At 36.0% G+C, this 21,558-nt stretch overlaps 1 protein-coding gene across 1 annotated transcript in view; it reads left to right on the top strand.

Annotated features, from left to right (window-relative positions):
- The window catches only part of LOC129256046 (MAM and LDL-receptor class A domain-containing protein 1-like), a 92,764-nt gene that overhangs the window by 59,696 nt on the left and 11,510 nt on the right, over window positions 1-21,558 (top strand). Inside the window, exons 44-60 of the mRNA XM_064096150.1 lie at window positions 4,832-4,978; window positions 5,527-5,627; window positions 6,057-6,318; window positions 7,280-7,435; window positions 8,027-8,155; window positions 8,484-8,602; window positions 8,827-8,970; window positions 10,387-10,576; window positions 11,386-11,535; window positions 12,510-12,610; window positions 13,429-13,593; window positions 15,584-15,704; window positions 16,428-16,544; window positions 17,592-17,732; window positions 18,705-18,967; window positions 19,493-19,721; window positions 21,057-21,203. Of these exons, the coding sequence (XP_063952220.1) occupies window positions 4,832-4,978; window positions 5,527-5,627; window positions 6,057-6,318; window positions 7,280-7,435; window positions 8,027-8,155; window positions 8,484-8,602; window positions 8,827-8,970; window positions 10,387-10,576; window positions 11,386-11,535; window positions 12,510-12,610; window positions 13,429-13,593; window positions 15,584-15,704; window positions 16,428-16,544; window positions 17,592-17,732; window positions 18,705-18,967; window positions 19,493-19,721; window positions 21,057-21,203 (2,682 nt within the window). The remainder of the gene's footprint in view (window positions 1-4,831; window positions 4,979-5,526; window positions 5,628-6,056; window positions 6,319-7,279; window positions 7,436-8,026; window positions 8,156-8,483; window positions 8,603-8,826; window positions 8,971-10,386; window positions 10,577-11,385; window positions 11,536-12,509; window positions 12,611-13,428; window positions 13,594-15,583; window positions 15,705-16,427; window positions 16,545-17,591; window positions 17,733-18,704; window positions 18,968-19,492; window positions 19,722-21,056; window positions 21,204-21,558) is intronic.

The following is a 21,558-nucleotide window of genomic DNA, read 5'->3' as shown; positions in this document are numbered from 1 at the left end:
TTAATTTTTTTAATAGTGGTATGGATACTAAATGGGAATTCCAGTATATTTCATGCCTCCATGTACGAATAAAGGCAAATTCAAGTCCTAATAGTAATGGTGTTTTCATCGGTTGCAATTTAAAGCCAATTAAGATTAAGAATTTACCCTGACCACAAGTCTGCAAAGTAGAATTCTTATTTTTTATTCTTAGTATTTGGGCCATTCCGGTTAAGGAGAGAAAACGGCAAGGTCAAAATCAAGCCCCTCCCCCAAAAATATATATCAACATAAGAAATTTGTAGTGAGTGAATTATTATTCACCAGTCCTGTAGAGATAGCAGTGATAACTTCAAGACAGAATTTTTTTTCATTGTTGAGAATTTTACGATTTAAGTATGAATTTCTCCCAAAAAATGTACTGAAAATTTGGACAAACAGAATATATACTTAAACAAACTGGAATAAAACAAAATTAAAGACAAACGTGATGGAGTTGGATTACCATAAAGAAGTCTGATGTGTACATGTATGTTTGTTGATAATTCCAACTAAATTGTTGACATGTTTTACGTTTCAGAAATATTGCCGTTTGAAAAACTAGTATTGAGACGTTACCGTGTCCGTCCCCTGATATTAGATTCATTAATCTCTTATTATATCGAGCCTGTAAATCATCTTGTCTTTCTTAACCTTATCATATTATACACTCATGAGGACTCTTTCAATCCCATATGGTATGATCAGATATTCCATGCACGAGAGATATGAAAATGTACTTTCAAAAATCTGATATTTTTGTCCGTCCCCTTCGTAACGTCCCAACTTTCAAGTTTCTACCACACACACGATACGAGATTCATCTCAAAAGTTCTTGAGCACGTGCGCCGGTCAACCCTGTTCATACACATACAAAATTTTCCATGTGTGTTTCCAGTCACGTAGTCCCAGGGAGAAAAAAAGCATGTCCGTCCCTTCAATATGTTTGCCGTAACGTCTAAACTTTCGTGTTTTGTCTTGGGTGATTGTTATGTTTTGGTGTTGATTTCTCGTATTTTGTCGCGGTGTGTTGATTGATTAGTGATATTTTTCCGTACTACCATCATTTCTAAACGTATTTGTAAAGATATCCAATGATTTTCTTTCTTTATTAGAATATAATTTGCATTTACTTGAATATATGTTTTCAAATTACGACGACCTAAATATTGATGATTATTACAAATATTAAGGAAAAATCTACGTAATTCTAAAAATGGCCGGGAATGTAGTAATCAAGAGATGTAGTCTTGTTGGGAGTTTTATTCTGAACAAACAAATAAAAAAATTATATATAGGTAAGGAGATAATCCGGAAAATTATATAAATATCATGACGACGTTACTCATTTGATGTGGACATGATTTGAGGGTGTCCACCGTAGCGTCTCAAACTAAAAAAGTTTACTTACATGCATAATCGATACTTTTATTTAATTCTGATCTACAATCATATCTAGTTGGCAAGATTATCGAATTCTTATTCTTCATAATGCTGCAAAATAAAGCAAGAAGTTTTCTTACCTTTATGCCATGCTTCACCTTCGCTAGGACGTTATTCTGAATCACAAAGACATGTCCAATATTTTATCCAATGACGTCCAAATTGTAAAAACGGCACATCGTACATTATCTACTCTTTTATGGATAAAATATGTATTTCAATAATAAATATTACGACTGCCCATACCTTCCGAGATACTTAAAAAGGTTTTATCAATTTTACATGTAAACAAAATGATGTAAAAGGCACTAGAACAGACTTGACGTTATGATCTTCATGAGGACACTGTAGAATTAAATGTCCGCAATAACGTCCTCGTAACAATTATGTATTTTACCGTATTTAGTTTTATATTTATTTCAAAAACATATCAAAATCTTCTAATCGTTCTCAGAAAAAACGTTTAAATCACAATCAGGCTTTACGTTTATAAAGTGATCACCGTACGTGATGTTTATTGCTGCTCTCTTTACTTTAGACGTTATGATTTTAAAAGACAATGTCTTCCGTAATGTCGCACGACTTTTACACCATAATTTGTTGCTGGTGATTCTTTAGATTTAGGTGGTTGTTTTATTCACATAAATTCATGAAATAGTGCTTTCAAGCAACTTTGATTTTCTGTTCTAGAATAAAAAAAAACAATCGAAAGATATAAAAACTACAAATTAGACGTTATGACTTTGACGATGGACATTGCCAAAATGTGTCGCATATATAATTTTAATAATGCTTGAAATTGTCTTTATTTTCATTTGTTTTACCTCGCAATAAACTAGTATTCAAGAGTTGAAAAAAAAAGTTAATTTAGGCATACAGTATCAAGCGATGCACGATGTGACAAGTGTCCTTTTAAGACGTTATTTATTCTTTTTAATATTCCACAATGTCTCATATAAAATCCAGGATTTTTGGAAAGTGGCGGCTAAATTTTTTGACATCGAGGGCTGTGAAACGGGATGAAAGTCGGGGGGGGGGGGGGGTCGACCATGCAAAAAAAAAATCGAAATCAGATGTTTTTTTCTGATGGGATAAAGCCATCCCAGCGCCCCCCCCCCCCCCCCCCCCCCGTTCTGGGACCCCTGGTATCAGCGGCAGTTTGGATTTAGGTGCCCAAATTATGTCAATGTTGTGAGGCCAATGTTGTAATTCAAATTGTGACAGAATTCCATTTTCTTCTCTTTTGACAATAAAATTATAATGTTGCTTTAATCAAATGTATTTTATTTTATTTTGGATTCTGAAACAAAATGTATTGAATAAACATGTTATAATGGTTCGCTACCTAAAAAGTTATTTTATACGGTTTCATTTGTTCCTGAATGTACCATGCGGCGGATCCGGATATGACAAGGGGCTCAAACTGATGACTTCCCAAAAAAATTGATATTTTTTAATGTTCTAAAACTATTCAAGTTGGTTTTTGGACGTTTTGTGAAAACATTTTATGGACGTCAAAATGTGGTAGGATTTAGACGTTTTAAACACCTTTTTTAAACGTCAAAATAACCCCCCTTCCCAAAAAAAAACATTTAAAAACCTTTCGGAAGTTCGATGAGATGATGATGGTGATGATAATGATGAGATGATGATTGATGGTGATGATGATGATAATGACAATGAAGGTAACAATTTTGCACAATGGAGATCCGATTAATGGTCGTAATGACAAGAATGATGTGAAATCGTTTTCACAAGCCTTTTTATTGCATCCCCGATTTCCTATCAATTATCTTTCAATTTGTATAAAATATGTGCCAACAAATAATTTCACTTTTGTTTAAATTTATTAAAGTTTTATTCTCATTGTTATATTCTCGATCTTTGTCTGATGATTATTTTATCACTCAGTACTTTAATGAATTTGAAATAAATGCTGAATTGATATTGACAACTCATTGTAGCATGAATAATCGGCATTATAGGCCTACGCAATAAAAAAGATGGTTCATTGAGGGCAGAAATTCTGTCAAAGGATGCATTTATAAACGATACAAGACACAAAATTATTTTTTAAAAGACACATCACGCGAGACTTTTTACCTTTTATTATTTTCTTCTCCAATTTCATTCAAGGATTTCATCACGAAATTGTTATTTAAAAAAAAGACACATCACGCGAGACTTTTTTCCTTTTATTATTCTCTTTTCCATAATTTCATCACAGCATCAATCAATCAAAACATTCACAACCTAATAATGATAAAAAAATTAAAATAACAATAATTCTTACACTGTATCAGGCGCTTTTCCAAAAGTTGAGAAGTGCTATACATCAGCCATTAAAAACAAATTGATTGCATGGATGTAACCACGTTATTTTGAAATTGTTCCTATTTTCAATCAAATTTATTTGTTTATTCTATACATTATATTTCATTACTTACTTTTACATGTAGTTCTTTCATTAGAATTTATCTATTTCAATTTTATGATTATCAATTCTCCCCCCCCCCCCCCCCGTAATGTTACCGTGTCATTAATTTGCGTTGAAAAAGTCACATCGTTTGTAAAGCCGAGAAAATTTCCTTTTCTTTTTTTTGAAAATTTGCTCCTTCATTAGCACCGTAACGTCTCAACAGTGGACACGCTAATTGTCTTCGCCACTGCGAAGAATTGCTGCACAAAACTTGATGTTTCTGTCTTTTATTTACTGGTATTTCATCAAATATCGAAATGTTTGTCATTTAAAGGCACTTTCAAGTCATATTTTGGAATTATGCAATTGATTTCGATATCGCTTAGAGTAACGTCCCAACAGACCGGCGTATCGAAGATTGCGCTTGCGACTGAGCTTGGCAGCGCAAACTAGTGCTTCGATCACCTCCGAGTTTCTTCTATGATCCACTTTATGCATAAAAACAACGAAAATTATCCTTATTTATTCATTTTTATGCATGTCCACTCGGGAAGAGTAACGTCCCAACATTTTTAGAAATCAGGTGATATTGTGAAATAGACATGCCAGCTTATCTTTTCCTTATCTGAACCAGTTTACCGATGTGTTGGCCCATCTAAAACACATGAAAAACCAAGCCTAGCGAGTACTTTATTTTTCGACCCCTTTGTCCAAGTCTTAACCGGAATGGCCCTATTATGCCTTTATACTTCTTAGTACTAGTCAGACACACCTTGTAATGAGCAAAGAAGTTTCTATTTGGCATTACTGTCTAAAGAAGATATGAAAACATTCTTTTGATGTTATGTCAATCAATGCTTCCTATTCTTAAACCTGCAACAACCTAAGAAACGGTTACAAATCAAGTTCCACCTTAACTCACATGGTGCTTTATGTTTCATTATACCACAGAGAGCTATGATATGTGTGACTTTGAGGACGGTTCTTGTGACTGGGTTCAGGATACCGAAGATGAAATGGAATTCAGCAGGATAAGCGGACCGTCGGAACCTGATTTGCGTAGCGGCCCAGTTCGTGACCATACCACTCAATATCTTGGTAATTCCAGGATAGATATCATAATTGTAAAGTTTCAGTCACGAATCATAAAATTGATAATCATGATAATGATTACAATGCTGGTTTGTTGGCTCAGTTGGTAGAGCGTCCGTCTTACAACCTGAAGGTATGGAGTTCAAAGCCTGGCATTAAAAGATGGGAGTTGCTCCTAACCTGTTTGGTGTTTAAAAGTACAAGGAATAGGGCTACGTCCATCACAGGCTGCAGAGTGGCTGCTGGGCCCATGATTAGTCAGAGGATCTGTTTCAAACATTAAAAAAATATGGATTGTTTTATGAGTAACAATAATAATAATGATGAAAATGATAATTGTAATTATTATGATAATAATTATGATAATAAGAACAACAATAATACACAGTTCTTGTATAGCACAAACCACACAGTATCTTGTTAATGCCAGCATATGTGATATACATGTACTTGTAAAGTTTCAATCCTAAACCACAAAAAAGATGATGATGATAATAATAACAATTTAACTTAATTCAACTTTTGTTCTGAAACGTTTATATTTGTTTTTCTAGGATATTACATGGTATTACGTGCAGGCACTGATGGCTATGAGGAAGGCGACAGGGGGAGACTGATCAGCCCCGTCTACCGGTCCAACGGCCCTCAATGTAGGGTGAGTTCTATTCAACAATCATATTCAAATAGAACTTGGAAAGTGGTAGTGAGTGATTATTTCAAACGAATCAGCATTTAACATGGTTCTACAGTATGTCACCAAATCATTGTGAATCGTGATCTCTTAAACTGTGACATATTTTTATCAACCAAACATGCAATGATGAAATCTTTGCTGCAAACTGAATATGCTTTTAAAAAAAAGTAGTCGTGGATGCTTGATTGGAAATGAACCCATCAAGTGGCAGAATCCATTTTGAAAATATAATCTTTCTCGCGATAACTGATGAATTGTGCTAGGGATCAAATTCAAACTTATGTAATGCTAATGTAACTATACATATACCTACTTACATTGTTGGTGCGATCTGATTGGTTTTGGAGGTCACAAGTTCAAAATTCAAAGGTTGATCTTTACTCCTCCCAGGCACGTATCTGGTACCACATGTTTGGCGGGGACATGGGGACCTTGAACATCTTCCTGAGAACCAACATCGGAGGCTACATGGATCTTATCTTCACCAAGACTGGACACTCCAATGACTACTGGGAGTTGGCCAATCTTGCCTTGCTTGATGCCGGATCAACTAACTTCCAGGTTGTGATCGAGGTCGTCCGGGCCGATGGTCCAAATGGTGATATAGGTATCGATGACACGTCTTTCACACCGGACTGTGTACAAGTTACGGGTAAGTTCTTGAAATTGATGACCATGTTGCAATCTTATGGTTAATGTTTTTTTAAAGTTCTTTCTCATAGGAGCTTAAAAGCATTAAAGCATGAGCATTCTTAGCAAGCAGTTTCCACAAACACAATAACTGCATTATAAAATCATGTGGGCTTTATGCATTTAGAGAGGCTTTGATTGTCCAGAATATGATTTGGAGTTGACAGTCATAGAGATGTGTTTTCTTACCAGACAGATATAAAAGAAAACTAACCATCATCCCTGCCAGATTTTTATCATGTTTCTCATAGGTTCTCAAAATAGATTACTTACTTTTGGCGAAACAGGGATTTGGGACACTTTGTTCTTACCAGACTACGTACTAAGTTACTGTTTATTTGCCATTGAAAAATGCTCTATTTATTGTAACGAATTTCAAAATGTAACCTGACCATCTTTTAAGATCTGGGGAGTGTGTTTCATGAAGCACTTTCCAATTAATGTACATAACTAATGTCTAGTGTAGGCTGCTGAACTTCTTACACCAGGGGACCATTTCATGGATTCAAGGACCGGTCGGACGTTTTATCCTACGGTTACTCCATGTAGTAACAGTGGTTCTCAGCCATTCAGAATCAAGGAAAAGTGTCAGGTCTGACAACATGTTAGACAAAAATGTTGATTAAACACTCCTATGAATGCCTTAGAATAATTTATAAATGAAATAATTAATAATTTCTTTTGTTTTGTTTCGTGTGACTCAAGTGGTCTACAACGACTCTTGCTGCTACTATTGTTGGTCCTTGTGGGAAGTGTAAATGGCAGTGTGCAGACCTGACTTGTATCGACTTTCTTCATCTTTATACTAGGTGGTCTACCATCGGGTACAACGACTCTTGCTGCTACTTGTAGGTCCTTGGGGAAGGGTAAATGACAGTGTACAGACCTGACATATATATTGACTTTCTTAATGTTTGTCCTAGGTGGTCTACCATCGGGTACAACTACTCCTGCTGCTACTACCGTTGGTCCTTGCGGGAAGGGTAAATGGCAGTGTGCAGACCTGACTTGTATTGACTCTAGTCAGTACTGTGATTACCAAGCGGACTGTCCAGATGAATCAGATGAAGCATTCTGTGGTAAGTTATTGCTCCTCTTTATTCTGCATTCACAAAGGCGGTTTTGGAAAACATTGGTTGAACCCATGGTTTATGCAGATTTGCTGTATGATCATGCTTATTTTACCAGGTAAATTAAAAGAATGTCCAATGCTGATGTGTGCTTTAGTCACAGTGCGCCAAATTTATGCCTGTTGCCGTAGTTTAGTACACTGTTTTATTAATAAGTCCACTATTCTAAATTCATGAATCCAGTGTCTGCCATCCAGTCAAGCCTTGCCCATCACGATGTATTCCTCTTGTATTCTATAGTGCATATAGTTCTTACTTAAAACTACGATTAAAATTGTATAATTCATATGTTTATTCCAGATACTTTAAGCTCTTTGTTACTTTTTGTATAAAGTAATATACCATGTAATCATTGCTTTGATTTTATTGTAAGAACGCAGGATAAATCTTAACCAAACAATCAAGCAAACCATTAAACATGCATTGCATGAACCTGTACAGATGGCCATCTGTTCTTAGATAATGTTTGTTCCTATGAGCAGTCTTTTAATACAGGTTTTATTCATTTTACATGAAATGTGGTGGGGCATTGATTTTCAGGACCTTGTGTGTTTGACAATGGGCTCTGTGGATGGCATGATGAGAGCTATGGACAGTATGTGTGGCAGTGGGAGCAAGGTGGCACGGGCAAGAAACCAGAAAAAGATCACACCAAAGATTCTCTGAATGGTAGGTACAGAAAGTATCAAATTAAAAGTAAATAGATATGTAATGTTCATCAATAAATGGTAATGCTGTGCATCTCTCTCTTTTTCCCTTACATTCTGTTGGTGATTTCATTTTTTAATATTATTCTACCTTGTTTGTAGTATTCTCCGTATATCATTGTTATTTAGGAGACATGTGCATATTGTAGTTAACAGAATTGAAAAAAAATACATAGAACATACGAAAGCTCAATACTCCATCTCAAATGTAATATTTTGTCTTATTTGAGTTAAATCCAAGTTTAAATAAATTTTCCATGATATTTCTTTGTTCTGTTATCATTTGGAAGGATACTACATGAAGGTGATGCCTGGAGGTGGTCAGTTCAGTGAATTTTCAAGATTCTACAGCCCCATACTGCCAGATACGTCTGTTGAATGTCTAGTGGATTTCTGGTTCTTCCTTCAGGTATGGTCATGTTTTCTGTGTTTATCATTCAAACATATTGGGTTACTATTGTATATATTTCTTTACGGTTGCAATTAGGCCTGAGTCAAATAAGAGTCAAATATAAGTTAAAAGCTACTGAAATCCTTCAATCTGATTCGCTGATAGTAAACTTGTCACAAAAATTGTGCAAGGTTTCATTCTCCTTTAACAGTCCATTGTTTTGTTATTTTCATGACACAAAGGCATCTAGTGACAATGTTGAATTTCAACTGGAAGTGCAAATTGGGGATGAACCCAGCTACAAGATCTGGAGTTCACTTTTAACCTGGACATCCTCGTGGATGAAAGCTCATGTAGGACTGGGGCGCCAGGAGACGGCCTACCAGGTATGATACCACCTAGATTTTTTCGTACACTCTATAGTTTGATATCTAATGTTGTGAAATCATTATTTTCTTGGTACACACTGTAGATAGTGGTCCCTCTTCCTCATTAGTCATCAACCAATTTCAAGCTTTTGGTTTAAGATGGCGGCCTCCCAAACTTCTGTTTTTACTTTTTATCATTGCTTTTTCTCGATAGAAAAACGAACAAGCCACGTCTACAAGTAGAGCTCAGGGGCCACGGAACGTTTTTCAAAGTGGAGGGGCTGACCATGCAAAAAATCACAATCCTATGGTCATTTTTGTCTCACCTGCATAGCAGTGTGAGACTATAGGCGCCGCTTTTCCGACGGTGGCGGCGTCAACATCAAATCTTAACCTAAGGTTAAGTTTTTGAAATGACAGCATAACTTAGAAAGTATATGGACCTAGTTCATGAAACTTGGACATAAGGTCAATCAAGTATCACTGAACATCCTGCATGAGTTTCACGTCACATGACCAAGGTCAAAGGTCATTTAGGGTCAATGAACTTTGGCCGAATTGGGGGTATCTGTTGAATTACCATCATGACTTTGAAAGTTTATGGATCTGATTCATGAAACTGGGACATAATAGTAATCAAGTATCACTGAACATCCTGTGCAAGTTTCAGGTCACATGATTAAGGTCAAAGGTCATTTAGGGTCAATGAACTTTGGCCAAACTGGGGTATTTGTAGAATTACCATCATAACTTTGAAAATATATTGGTCTAGTTCATTAAACTTGGACATAAGAGTAATCAAGTATCACTGAACATCCTGTGCGCATTTCAGGTCACATGACCAAGGTCAAAGGTCAATGAACTTTGGCCGAATGGGGGTATCTGTTGAATTACCATCATAACTTTGAAAGTTTATTGATCTGATTCATGAAACTTGGGCATAAGAGTAATCAAGTATCACTGCACATCCTGTGCGAGTTTCAGGTCACATGATCAAGGTCAATGAACTTTGGCCAAATTGGGGGTATTTGTTGAATTACCATCATATCTCTGTAAGTGTATTGGTCTAGTTCATAAAACGTGGACATAGAGTAACCAAGTATCACTGAACATCTTGTGCGAGTTAAAGTAGGTTTCAAAGTCAGCACTGCTGCTATATTGAATCGCGTGATGCAGGTGAGACCGCCAGAGGCATTCCACTTGTTACATTTTTGTACACGGTATTGGAAAAAAGTGGGGGGCTGAAGTCCCCAGCCCCGCCGCTTCCGCGGCCCCTGAAGCTTAACTACTAGATAATCTTGTTCTTCACAAGGATTTTATTTTGCAAATTGCCATTGAAACAGAAATTTAACAACATATGTATCATATATATACTAATAACCTTACCCTCTGAAAGGTATGCTACTCTAGGTATTATTTTCCTTGTAATTCCAGTTAATTTTTGCTGCATCGGTGGAATACAAGAATGACACCATAGCAATAGATGATATCACCTTCACCGGCTGCAAGGCTGTGTCCTATGTTCCGTGTGAGATCCTGTGTGATAACAAGCTCTGTGTACCTTACTCTGCTGAATGTGACTATTCCCAGGACTGCGGTGATGGAACAGATGAAAGTACATGCAGTAAGTTATCCGATGTATAGAGTGTTATGCCAGATATGTCTTCTATGCTCTTCCACACCAGTTTTCTTTGTCATGAATGCCAGGGAAAGCAGTCGGTAACTGCTTTAACTATTTTTATGCCCATGCTCATAGAATCCTGCACACACATTGGTCTTCAGATGACAATATGCAAGATTAATATTCTTAGTAATCATAAAAGGCATTGCAAATACTATTTTTGTTATAGATCAGGTGATAATTCTTGCCTATGACATGGTTCCTGTAACACAAAGGTTAGCAATTAATCGTACACTTGTTTTTATGAACAATTGTACATCGTAGTCAATGCAATTTATCAAGAAAAAAAAAGTTCTACGATGATTGCTCAGCCTTGTGTTACAGACTCCTGATGACATTGATTTATATCCCACCGCTGCCACCACTTAATTCATCAAAGCACACTTAGATCGAGATGTAACTTCCTTTTTTGAACAATTCATTTTCAATTTAAAAATATGATTAAGTCCTCCTCTATTTAGTAAAGTGCAAACTGATATGAAAGTTAAGTGATACATTACACAAAAGTCATTCAGTGTTGTCTGGATTATTACTGGGGTAACACATGAATTGAATTTGTATACTACCTTCGAGTTTCCTGCTGGTGGTGATTTCAAAGTACATGTAGGTTGACTTGTCTTGATTCAAATATCACCACTGAATCTGTACCTATTGGAAACATGTGTATGTGGGGGGGGGGGCTAGCACAAAGCTGAGATATATTAGCCCTAAAGTCTTGTACCCTCACCCTTACTCTGTTTTATGTTACCCAGGTGCATACACAATGTGTGACTTTGAATCTGGAACCGTGTGTGACTGGACCCAAGATTCTAATGATGATCTAGACTGGTTCTGGCTCACTGGATACCAAGGTTCTCCTGATGGAGCCCCTTATGAGGACCACACCCATAATAGTCCATCAGGTGAGCGGTATAGAACAGTGACCACACCCGTTATGCCCATGAATTTCCAACACCAAGAGCCTCTAGATAGAGGCCTATATAGTCCAAGTGGTAAAAAATAGAACAGATAGCCACACCCACTTTTGCAGTCAATGCTCTTGTTCTTGACTCGCTTGGGTAAGAAGGTTATCGATATTAAGCCCCTTATGAGCACCACGCCCATTTTAGTCCATCAAACGAATGGTCGTGAAAATGAACACATCTATATTTGGCCATAGTGTAGCTCAGGGTCTTGTTTCAGAAAACTTGATATACCAGTAATAACAAATTTACAATAACAGTTAAAAGCTACTGAAATCCTTTAATCTGATTGGCTGATGGAAACTTTTTATAGAAATTGTGAATTTTTTGACAAGTTGACTGGATAACAAGGGTCTCTAGATGGACCCCATCATTAGGATCAAATCCAGGGTAGTTCAAAGGGTGAGTGGTAGTACAAGTCACCACACCCATGTCTTTATATCAGGACACCCATTGGTCTGGATTAATACCAAGAGTCTTTAGATGGAACCCCTTATTAGGACCATACCCACCATAGTCTAATATGCAAGTGAGTGAAGCCATGGCTTAGCAAGTGAATAGTTGTAGTAATAGTCATGTCAGGTCCACATGATTTTAACTCATTCCTTTTGAGAGAATCTCCCTCATTTATGAGGTGAATGAGGAGTAGAAAAGAAAATATGTGCCATTCTAATGTGAATTATACATGTATCTTCACATATATATCTTTTGAATATATATTGGTGGCAGTCCTTGTACTTGTACATGTATCAGATATAAGGAAAGATTTATGGCTAATTACGAGGAAAAACCGTTAGTTCATGGAAGTTCGAGTGTACCTGTCATTCAACTGTATATTCCAAGCCCACCAATTAATGAAATACAGATATGAACACGACTGTTCATGTTACTCTGATGTACTCTCTCTCTTTTAGGTCATTACTTCTATCTGAACTCGGCAGCAGATGATGTGAACAAGAAAGCTCTTCTGGATGGGCCAGTGTTTTCTCCACCTCAAAGCCCAGGAGATTGTGTGGTACATTCTTTTTACTGATCAAAATAGACATCAGTACCAGAGCTACCAATTAGTAGTGTTTTATCGTATTTAGTAAGGATGTTAGGGGAAAGTGACAGCGAAGGAGATTTTTCCCATTGAAATTGGATTTTATAAACTTCTTTAACCCTTTGCCCACTGGAACTGGATGATCCTTGTACAAAGCCTATGGGAATCACAGAATTCAGTATTCAACGGGTTAATATGCATATTTTAATTTTTGAGGTATGTTTTTTTTTTTTTTGGGGGGGGGGCTCAAAAATACAATAAAAAGAAACAAAAAGGATTTTGATTAAAATTAGAGTTGGCAGCTCTGCAGTGTGAATGATGATATATGAGTTAATAACTTGATTTCCTTATCAGTTTGAACATAATAATATGCAAGTTTGCTTTAAGGATAGCAAAGATATTATATTGAATACCGACAGAAAAATTGTAAAACCTGCTTGTCTTTTGTTACACAGAGACAGAGAACAGGACAATGGTCCTGAATACAAAAAAATATTGCTTTCCCTGAATGTAAGAGTAATTAATGGATATCAAAATTGCTGTTTCAGCCCAAGAAATAGTATACTTACTGAGAATACATTTGATTCTTACAAAGTTGACCTATTAAAAAGATTAAATATCCTATTTGACATTCTTACCCTGCTTCAATAGGCTACTAATGATTTGGTGCTTCATGAATTTTTATCAGAGTGGACTGTAATCCAGACAGTTAACCTCCTCCTCCCTTCATTTGATAAAAACCCCTCGTTTAAAACTAAAACTATTTTGTACATACATAAATTCTCTTGTAGATTCGTTTTTGGGCATTCATGAACGGAGCCAACGTGAATCGTCTGAGCGTGCTGACTCAAGTATCAACTCATGATGAGCCAGAGAGGGCTTGGACTCACGCTGTGTCTATGGGAGATGTCTGGAATAAATTTTTAGTTCCGCTGGATGTTGGATATAGATTTAAGGTAGTGTATTTCATGATGCCATCATAATGCTTTCATGATGCCATCAATAGCACAAAATGGTCACAAAATATGGTGACCGCGCTTTTTCTTCAACTGCCCCTTCCCTTTGGAATAAGCTACCATCTTACATTCATAATGCCAAGTCTGTGAATCAGTTCAAACCCTACTCAAAACCTACCTGTTTAATAGATGATTCACAGTTGTGGGTCGATCAATTGGAGGTGCACACCAGTTTTGATTTTTGATTATTAGTATAGTTGTTTTACCTGTTTCATTATCCCCTGCCACTTTTTTTTTTTCTTTAACCCAAGTACAAACCATAAACAGAACACAGTGCGCTTAGAAACACCAGTAGTAAGCGCCTTATAAATGTTATGTATTATTATTATTATTATCAATGTCAATTTTATTTCCATCATCATCACTATAAACTCTCACCCCATCATTTGCATCATTCTATCTTTTCTAATCATTATTATCACTAAAATCATCATCACCATCATCATTATATTCTTCATCATCATCATTATCACTATTACCGTCAACATGACAAATAACATCATCATCATCTTCGTCATCAGGGCGATTCCATACGTGTTGTACCAGACTTTTCAAAAACAATTTCGCGTCTCTTAGCTGATTGCTTGAGCAATAAAAAAATTATATTTTGTCAATGATAAAATTATAGTGGTCATGTGAAAAACTGATTACCAACAAAAAATTTGTGATTGTGGGTGAATTAAAGGTTAAAAAATATTGTGTGTCAAATGGGACTAAATGTCCTATATGACATGCAAAATTTTCACTTCTAATTTATCCATGGATGACATATTTCTGTTGGTTGTCCCTTTTTTAAATGACTACCCAGTAGTCCTTTATCATGATCACAAAACAAATTGAAGTTCCTTGTTTATTTGGACTGTAGGTTGAAAGATTTTGCAAAAATGACTGATTTTTTGTTGCATGGAATCGCCATCATCACCATCATCACCACTATCGTCATCGTGATTTTCTTTATCATCTTACACTATTATCACTGTACAATTTTATCATCATACACGTTCATCATCATTCACTTTTAATGAAATGAGTATTTCCTCTGACAAGGTGTACTTTGAAGGTATTCTGGAGGCCTTGAGGACAATATCCCTTCCTTTTCTTTTGATGTAGGTATACTTTGAAGGTATCTCTGGAGGACTTGATGACAGTATTCCTTCCTTTTCATTTGATGTAGGTATACTTGGAAGGTATCTCTGGAGGCCTTGATGACAGTATTCCTTCTTTTCATTTGATATAGGTATACTTTGAAGGTATCTCTGGATGCCTTGATGACAGTATTCCTTCTTTTCATTTGATGTAGGTATACTTTGAAGGTATCTCTGGATGCCTTGATGACAGTATTCCTTCTTTTCATTTGATATAGGTATACTTTGAAGGTATCTCTGGAGGCCTTGATGACAGTATTCCTTCTTTTCATTTGATGTAGGTATACTTTGAAGGTATCTCTGGAGGCCTTGATGACAGTATTCCTTCTTTTCATTTGATGTAGGTATACTTTGAAGGTATCTCTGGAGGCCTTGATGACAGTATTCCTTCTTTTCATTTGATGTAGGTATACTTTGAAGGTATCTCTGGAGGCCTTGATGACAGTATTCCTTCTTTTCATTTGATGTAGGTATACTTTGAAGGTATCTCTGGAGGCCTTGATGACAGTATTCCTTCTTTTCATTTGATGTAGGTATACTTTGAAGGTATCTCTGGAGGCCTTGATGACAGTATTCCTTCTTTTCATTTGATATAGGTATACTTTGAAGGTATCTCTGGAGGCCTTGATGACAGTATTCCTTCTTTTCATTTGATGTAGGTATACTTTGAAGGTATCTCTGGAGGCCTTGATGACAGTATTCCTTCTTTTCATTTGATGTAGGTATACTTTGAAGGTATCTCTGGAGGCCTTGATGACAGTATTCCTTCTTTTCATTTGATATAGGTATACTTTGAAGGTATCTCTGGAGGCCTTGATGACAGTATAGCGCTTGATGATATCACCATGACTCCAGGATGTGTCAAAGACCCTGATCAGACCCTACCGATTACCGTCAAACCAACAGGTGGGGAACAAGAATGATATATTGATGAAACTGTGTCACTCATTAAAAATGAAATGACAAGAGCAAAGAATTCTTTCCAACCTCCCCTTTGTGCATATCCATTTCACTTCTACCTCTATCCACTTTCACTTAGACCTTTTCAGGACTTTACACATGGTGAACCGTAAACCATTTATGCCATTATTATTTTTACAAATTGATATATACTAGTGACTAGCAAGAGTTTTTTACGCTATTACATAAGATGATGACGAGAGTAGGTGTAATTAAAAACTCACTATCTCTGGTTTGAAATTGGAAGGCACTGATAAGCCTGTAAAACAAGAAATATATGGAGGTAAGGATACACTATCTAAAATATGTATTTCCCTATGCAATAACATAAAGATATAATTCATAACAACGGTATATTTACCCAGGGTAGCCACTTCAGTTCCGAAAACTTTTATCACAGCGGGCCCTGCTATTATTATTCCACGGCTAAGCTACATGTAGGCTACCTTTTCAGGTGCACACAGCTTTTTAGGAATTACTTCCTGCCGGTACCCATTTACCTCACCTGGGTCGAGTGCAGCAGACTGTGGATGAATTCCTTGCTGAAGGAAATTACGCCGTGGCTGGGCGTCCATGAGATTTTAAAAATGATGCCCTCTTTATATAGTGTACTGATATATGTGCTTTTCCTTTAGAATTATGTTTAAAACTTGACCTTTGACCTTGCAGATAGCCCACACTGTGGAGTTGGTGAAAGAGCTTGCACGGACGGTACCTGCATTGCATCCAATAAGTTCTGTAACTTCATCTTTGATTGTGATGATGTCTCTGATGAGATAGATTGCCGTAAGTCTAATGTGATGCCATTTACTATCAACAATGAAAATTGTCAAGATTGTTGCTCTTTAATTGGCCTAGGGCCTTTTAGGTGACTAATCATTGATATTCTAGAAAATTTAAATTTATTTGACATCAAAATTGATCATGACATCAGAGTAGAATCATTATTTCCTTACTATTTTGCATCCTGATTGCCCCTGTTCCCCGAACTCATGCAATCACTTGAACATGTCAAACATATCCACCAGATTAGTCTCTTTATGGGATGCCACAGACACAGATCTTATTTTGCTGCTAATAATTGATTCAAACTTTGAAATATGTTTAATGATTTCATGGATGATTCTCTTACACAAAAAACATGTATGTTGGGTTTCCTTTGTATCGATAGACTATGTGTACTTTACTGCGCTTTAAAACATTTAATTCCAAGAGTTATGCTGTCAGGAGTAGCACACCAGATTTGCACACTGGTACTGAAGATTAAATCCTGTAATCCTAAGACTCTTGACCTTAAAGAGAAATTCCAGTAGTTGCAGTAAACACTGATTTCATGAGAAAGTCTTTAAAACCAGGCTTAATTGTCAGTATATCATCGAGGATCTAGATCTGGTACAGTTACATAAACTGAACTTTGTGAAATCTTGAAATCTACACTGAAAAATGTTCAGACTGAACTTCCCCAACACAGATAAGCGCACGTGGGACTGTGTATAATTATTGCTTTGAGCGTCGGGCCCGACGCTCTACCCGAATCCTGTGCTTATTTGCTGATTTCTCAGCAATTACACAATTTCTTCCAGAATCCTTTGGCACATGCGTTTTATTTATGCAAACAGACACTTTGGTGGTCATTTCATTGGATTCTGTACGAACTCATTTTGGTATCGTTACCAAAACTAGCATTTACCTTTAATCTAATTACTACTAATACCCCTCTTCTATTGTATCTCTGGTAGTAATAATAATAATAATAATAATGATAATAATATTATTATTATTATTATAATTATTAAAACATCTAATACAATCTTTTAATTTTTTTGTCTTCAGCATCTGTGTGTGACTTTGAGGTAGACATGTGCATGTGGAGACAAGGAGTGAATGATAACTTTGATTGGTCAAGATTTAATAACTCGGAGACCGACAATTATGCTGGTCCTATCGCGGACCACTCCAAAGGAAGTCCTATGGGTGAGTAGGAGGAATAGCCTGTAAATGTTAAGTGCTTAATACTGTTATCTTTCCCCTTTTTCTGTCGTGCAAATTAATCATTTGAAGCCTTTTTAAATCTCATTTAGTTCTTCAAATTGTTAACCTCAGTATTTTTTCTCTCATTGCTTCATTTCTTTTTAATTGTTTGCATCAATATATTGATTAATAAAAATAAAAATTTGTCAGTTTGTGGTGAAAGCTGCTGAGTTAGATGTTTCCATCACATTCACCCATTTCAGGAGCTCAGTGATTATTTTCCTTTCAATAGTTCTGTATGAATAGCCAACTTGCCCTAAATCATTTGTCATTTGTGAAATTGTATAGATCGAACAGCATGTACAACTTTATCAAACACCAGTGTTTCCACTTTGAAAGAAATTTCATGAATTCCAGGAAATCCCAAAATTTAATTGTAAAATTTGTATAGAATTATTTGCTTCATTTTGTAGTTCAGACTTTTTCTAATCAGATTTCATGCTCAGATTATTGATTTTGTCCCTATATTTAATGGCGTGCAAATACAAAATAGTTCTCAAATTCTCTTATTAGTTCTACTCATGAGTCCTACTTAATCTTTCTTATTCTGTTGTTAAAAGTATGTTTAAAACAAAAACAAAAGGAAGATTCCGGAAAAATGCCACTGAATTACAGGATATTTGGGATTCAGTTTTAGGATCTTGTAGTACTTCATTTTGTAATACCTGAGTTCTTATGTTTTGGCCTATAATATTTATAAGAATGTTTTATTAGAATGATAAAATCAACAAGCTTGGCTTTTTAGCAGTCCCCTCCATCATAATTATGGTTTATTGATTCATGTAGTTCATGTAGTGACTATGCATGATGAGAAGTGACATGTTGAAATTGAAAAAAATGAAATAAGATGAAATTCCTTCTTTTCACCTTAAGAAATATTTTTGAACACCTTTCCCTCTCCCTCCTCCCCTTTAGGTATTTACTACTACGTTGATGGGCTCACCAGCAGTAAGAATGAGCATGCTACCTTGATCAGCCCAACGTACGGCCAAGCAGGGGTAGATTGCATAGCCTCTTTGTGGTATTACGTCTATGGTAGCTCGTATGGGAACCTTGAGATCAAAAGAAGGGTGGATGGCGAGGAAAGGACATTGATGATCATCAACAAGGGTAATGCGGTAGGTGAGCAGTGGACGCAGGCCAGGCTCAGCCTTCCTCCTTGTCTGGCAAATTTCAATGTAAGTCTCTTTTTAATTTGATCTATTTTACCTCTTAAATTGCAAGAATATTTGCTGCTAAGTATTGGGTTAAGTGGTGCTGATCATACAACTTGAACAGCTGATTGGCGAGTGAAGTGTGTATCAGTATCACCATATGAAGGAGATAAGATTGTCACACCACACCATGTTATAGAAAACATCAATTTGGTTGCTACCAAATAAAATCAAATGCAACTTCATTTGGGAGATCATGTGGCTGGGGGGAGGGGGTGCACAACATGCACTTACAAAATGTTGCATAATTTTGAAACCGCTTATCCGGGCGTCGCAAATTAGGTCTTAAAAGAGGTGTTTTGTACTTAGGTATACATTTTCTGAGCTTATATATATATTACCCAAAGTAGAAGGAATTAGAATATTAAACAAGAAAGTGAAGTTGACTACTTGGGAGAAGGAGTCCCCAAGCAAAGTTTCTAATTCACACCTTTCAGATCACTATTTTACCACCAGTCATATGAGTCTCCAATGAATTTCATTACCTAGATACTCATTGATGCTGGAAATCAACAAAATACCAAAAACTCTGGAGGGTATGCCATTGATGACATCCGCTTCGATAACTGCGCCTTTGAGGAGTATGAACCATCCAAACCCTGTCTCACCGATTTCTACCAATGCAGTGATGAACATTGCTATCACCAGGACCACAAGTGCGACCTGAATAAAGATTGTTGTACAGATGGCGGCAACGGCAACGATGAAGCTAATTGCGGTAAGGACAATTTGTGTGTTTCATGTGCCGTCAACATTCATTATCATGATGAGTGGCTTGTGGGTTGACCATTTTTTTTCAGACATATAAATAAGAATTGTAAAATGAAAGAAATACTTCATTCAACAGGGAAGAGTAAGGATGTAATCTACAAGTGAGATTCCTCAAATCTCATCGTGCATTGTTTGAATGAGGTTTGCAATCAGTTTGAGAGAGAAACACACAGTGATTGATGCATGGTGTTGAGTATACCAATCTTTCAATATTACAAATAAGCATATGAGTGAGGTCACAATAAGAGTGCAACTTGTGTGCTTGGATTATGAAACGCCTAAATGATTCGAGGGTGTTTTATTGATTCTGTAATATTATAATATTTTGTGACAAAAGTAGAAATAATGGAAAGGTTTGACTTGGGCTTCATCTGTTGGGCCAGATTAGTCTCAAAGTGACAGGAATTAACCCGTTGCCTCCGAGATTCTTTGAATCCCATACGTTTTACACAGGGACCACCCGGTTCCAGTAAGCAATGGGTTAAGCTATCCTTCCAATTAAGAGACAGTGATGAAAGATATTGGAATAGGTTTTGAGGAGGAGAGAGAGAGAGAGGGGTATATGGTTATGCAATAATCCAGCATGTGCAAGATTCTTTACATGTCAGGAATATCTAAAAAGTCAGTTTTATCCGTAAAATTTGAGAATTTTTAAGATGTATAGATTCCTTTCAAAATCCAAATTTATTTTGAATTTACGTAGGATGATTGATAGTGTGATTGTTTTTGTTTGTTTGTTGTTGTTTTTTGCTACTGTTTTGTTGATCTTTTTAGCAAAAGTACTCTACTCCATATTCCACGGACAAATACTAAAGCAGTACTAGGTGACAATGCTTTTCAGACATGTGCCCCAAGACTCTGGAATGACCTTCCAAGATATATGCAACTTTCTCCTTCTTTGGAAGTATTTAAGAAACATCTCAAGACTCTGCTTTTTAATCAATAATATTTACATGTATTAGTTATTATAATTTTCTTTTGTGTAAAGCGCTGTGAAATGATGATATATTGTAAGAGCGCTATATAAATGAACATATTATTATTATTATTATTTAAAGTATCAATATCAATGTATGTTATCTTCGTATGGAGGATAGATTTCTTTATTTATGATAGGCAATACATATCTTTAACCTAAATTCACTGATTTCAATGCTGGGTCGATGGATGAGTCTGAAATAGCCATGCTATGTTGGTGTTGTTGTTATTGTAATTATTAATTTTACTGTTATTCCTACTACTATTATCATCATTATTACTACTACTATGATTATCCTGCCAGGTTCTTATCATCAATGTAACTTTGAGAGTAATCTCTGTAATGTATGGAATCAGTTAACAGTGCCTGAAGATGATTTTGATTGGACTCAGGTTCAGGCTGGAAAGATGAGCCAGATTAGATTTGACCACACTACAGATTCTGTAAATGGTAAGCTGATGATTGAAATTTTTGTGATTTTGAAGTATTTATCTGTGTTCTAACTACATGTCTTTCATGAATGAGTTTTGAACTAAGATCTCAAGAGGCATCTAAATCATGATTAATAACTCTTTAAAAAATTGATTGATAATTTGAATTTTTTCATTAGAATTCAACTATTCCAAATGTATGTGAGTTAATCAAAGTAAACTCTTTTTATACTTTTATCACAGGTCCAATATGTATAATATTACTATGCAAACATTCATATAACACAAAGTACATTGTTTCTACATGTAAGTGCTGCATACTACTACCCCAGCTTTAAACACAGATCGGACGCTCAAGCATTCAAGAAATATTC

This window comes from Lytechinus pictus, chromosome 3 (genome assembly GCF_037042905.1).
Source record: "Lytechinus pictus isolate F3 Inbred chromosome 3, Lp3.0, whole genome shotgun sequence".
Taxonomy (NCBI): Eukaryota; Metazoa; Echinodermata; class Echinoidea; order Temnopleuroida; family Toxopneustidae; genus Lytechinus; species Lytechinus pictus.
The sequence above is the reverse complement of the archived record's forward strand: the minus strand, read 5'-3'. Positions and strand labels throughout refer to the sequence as shown.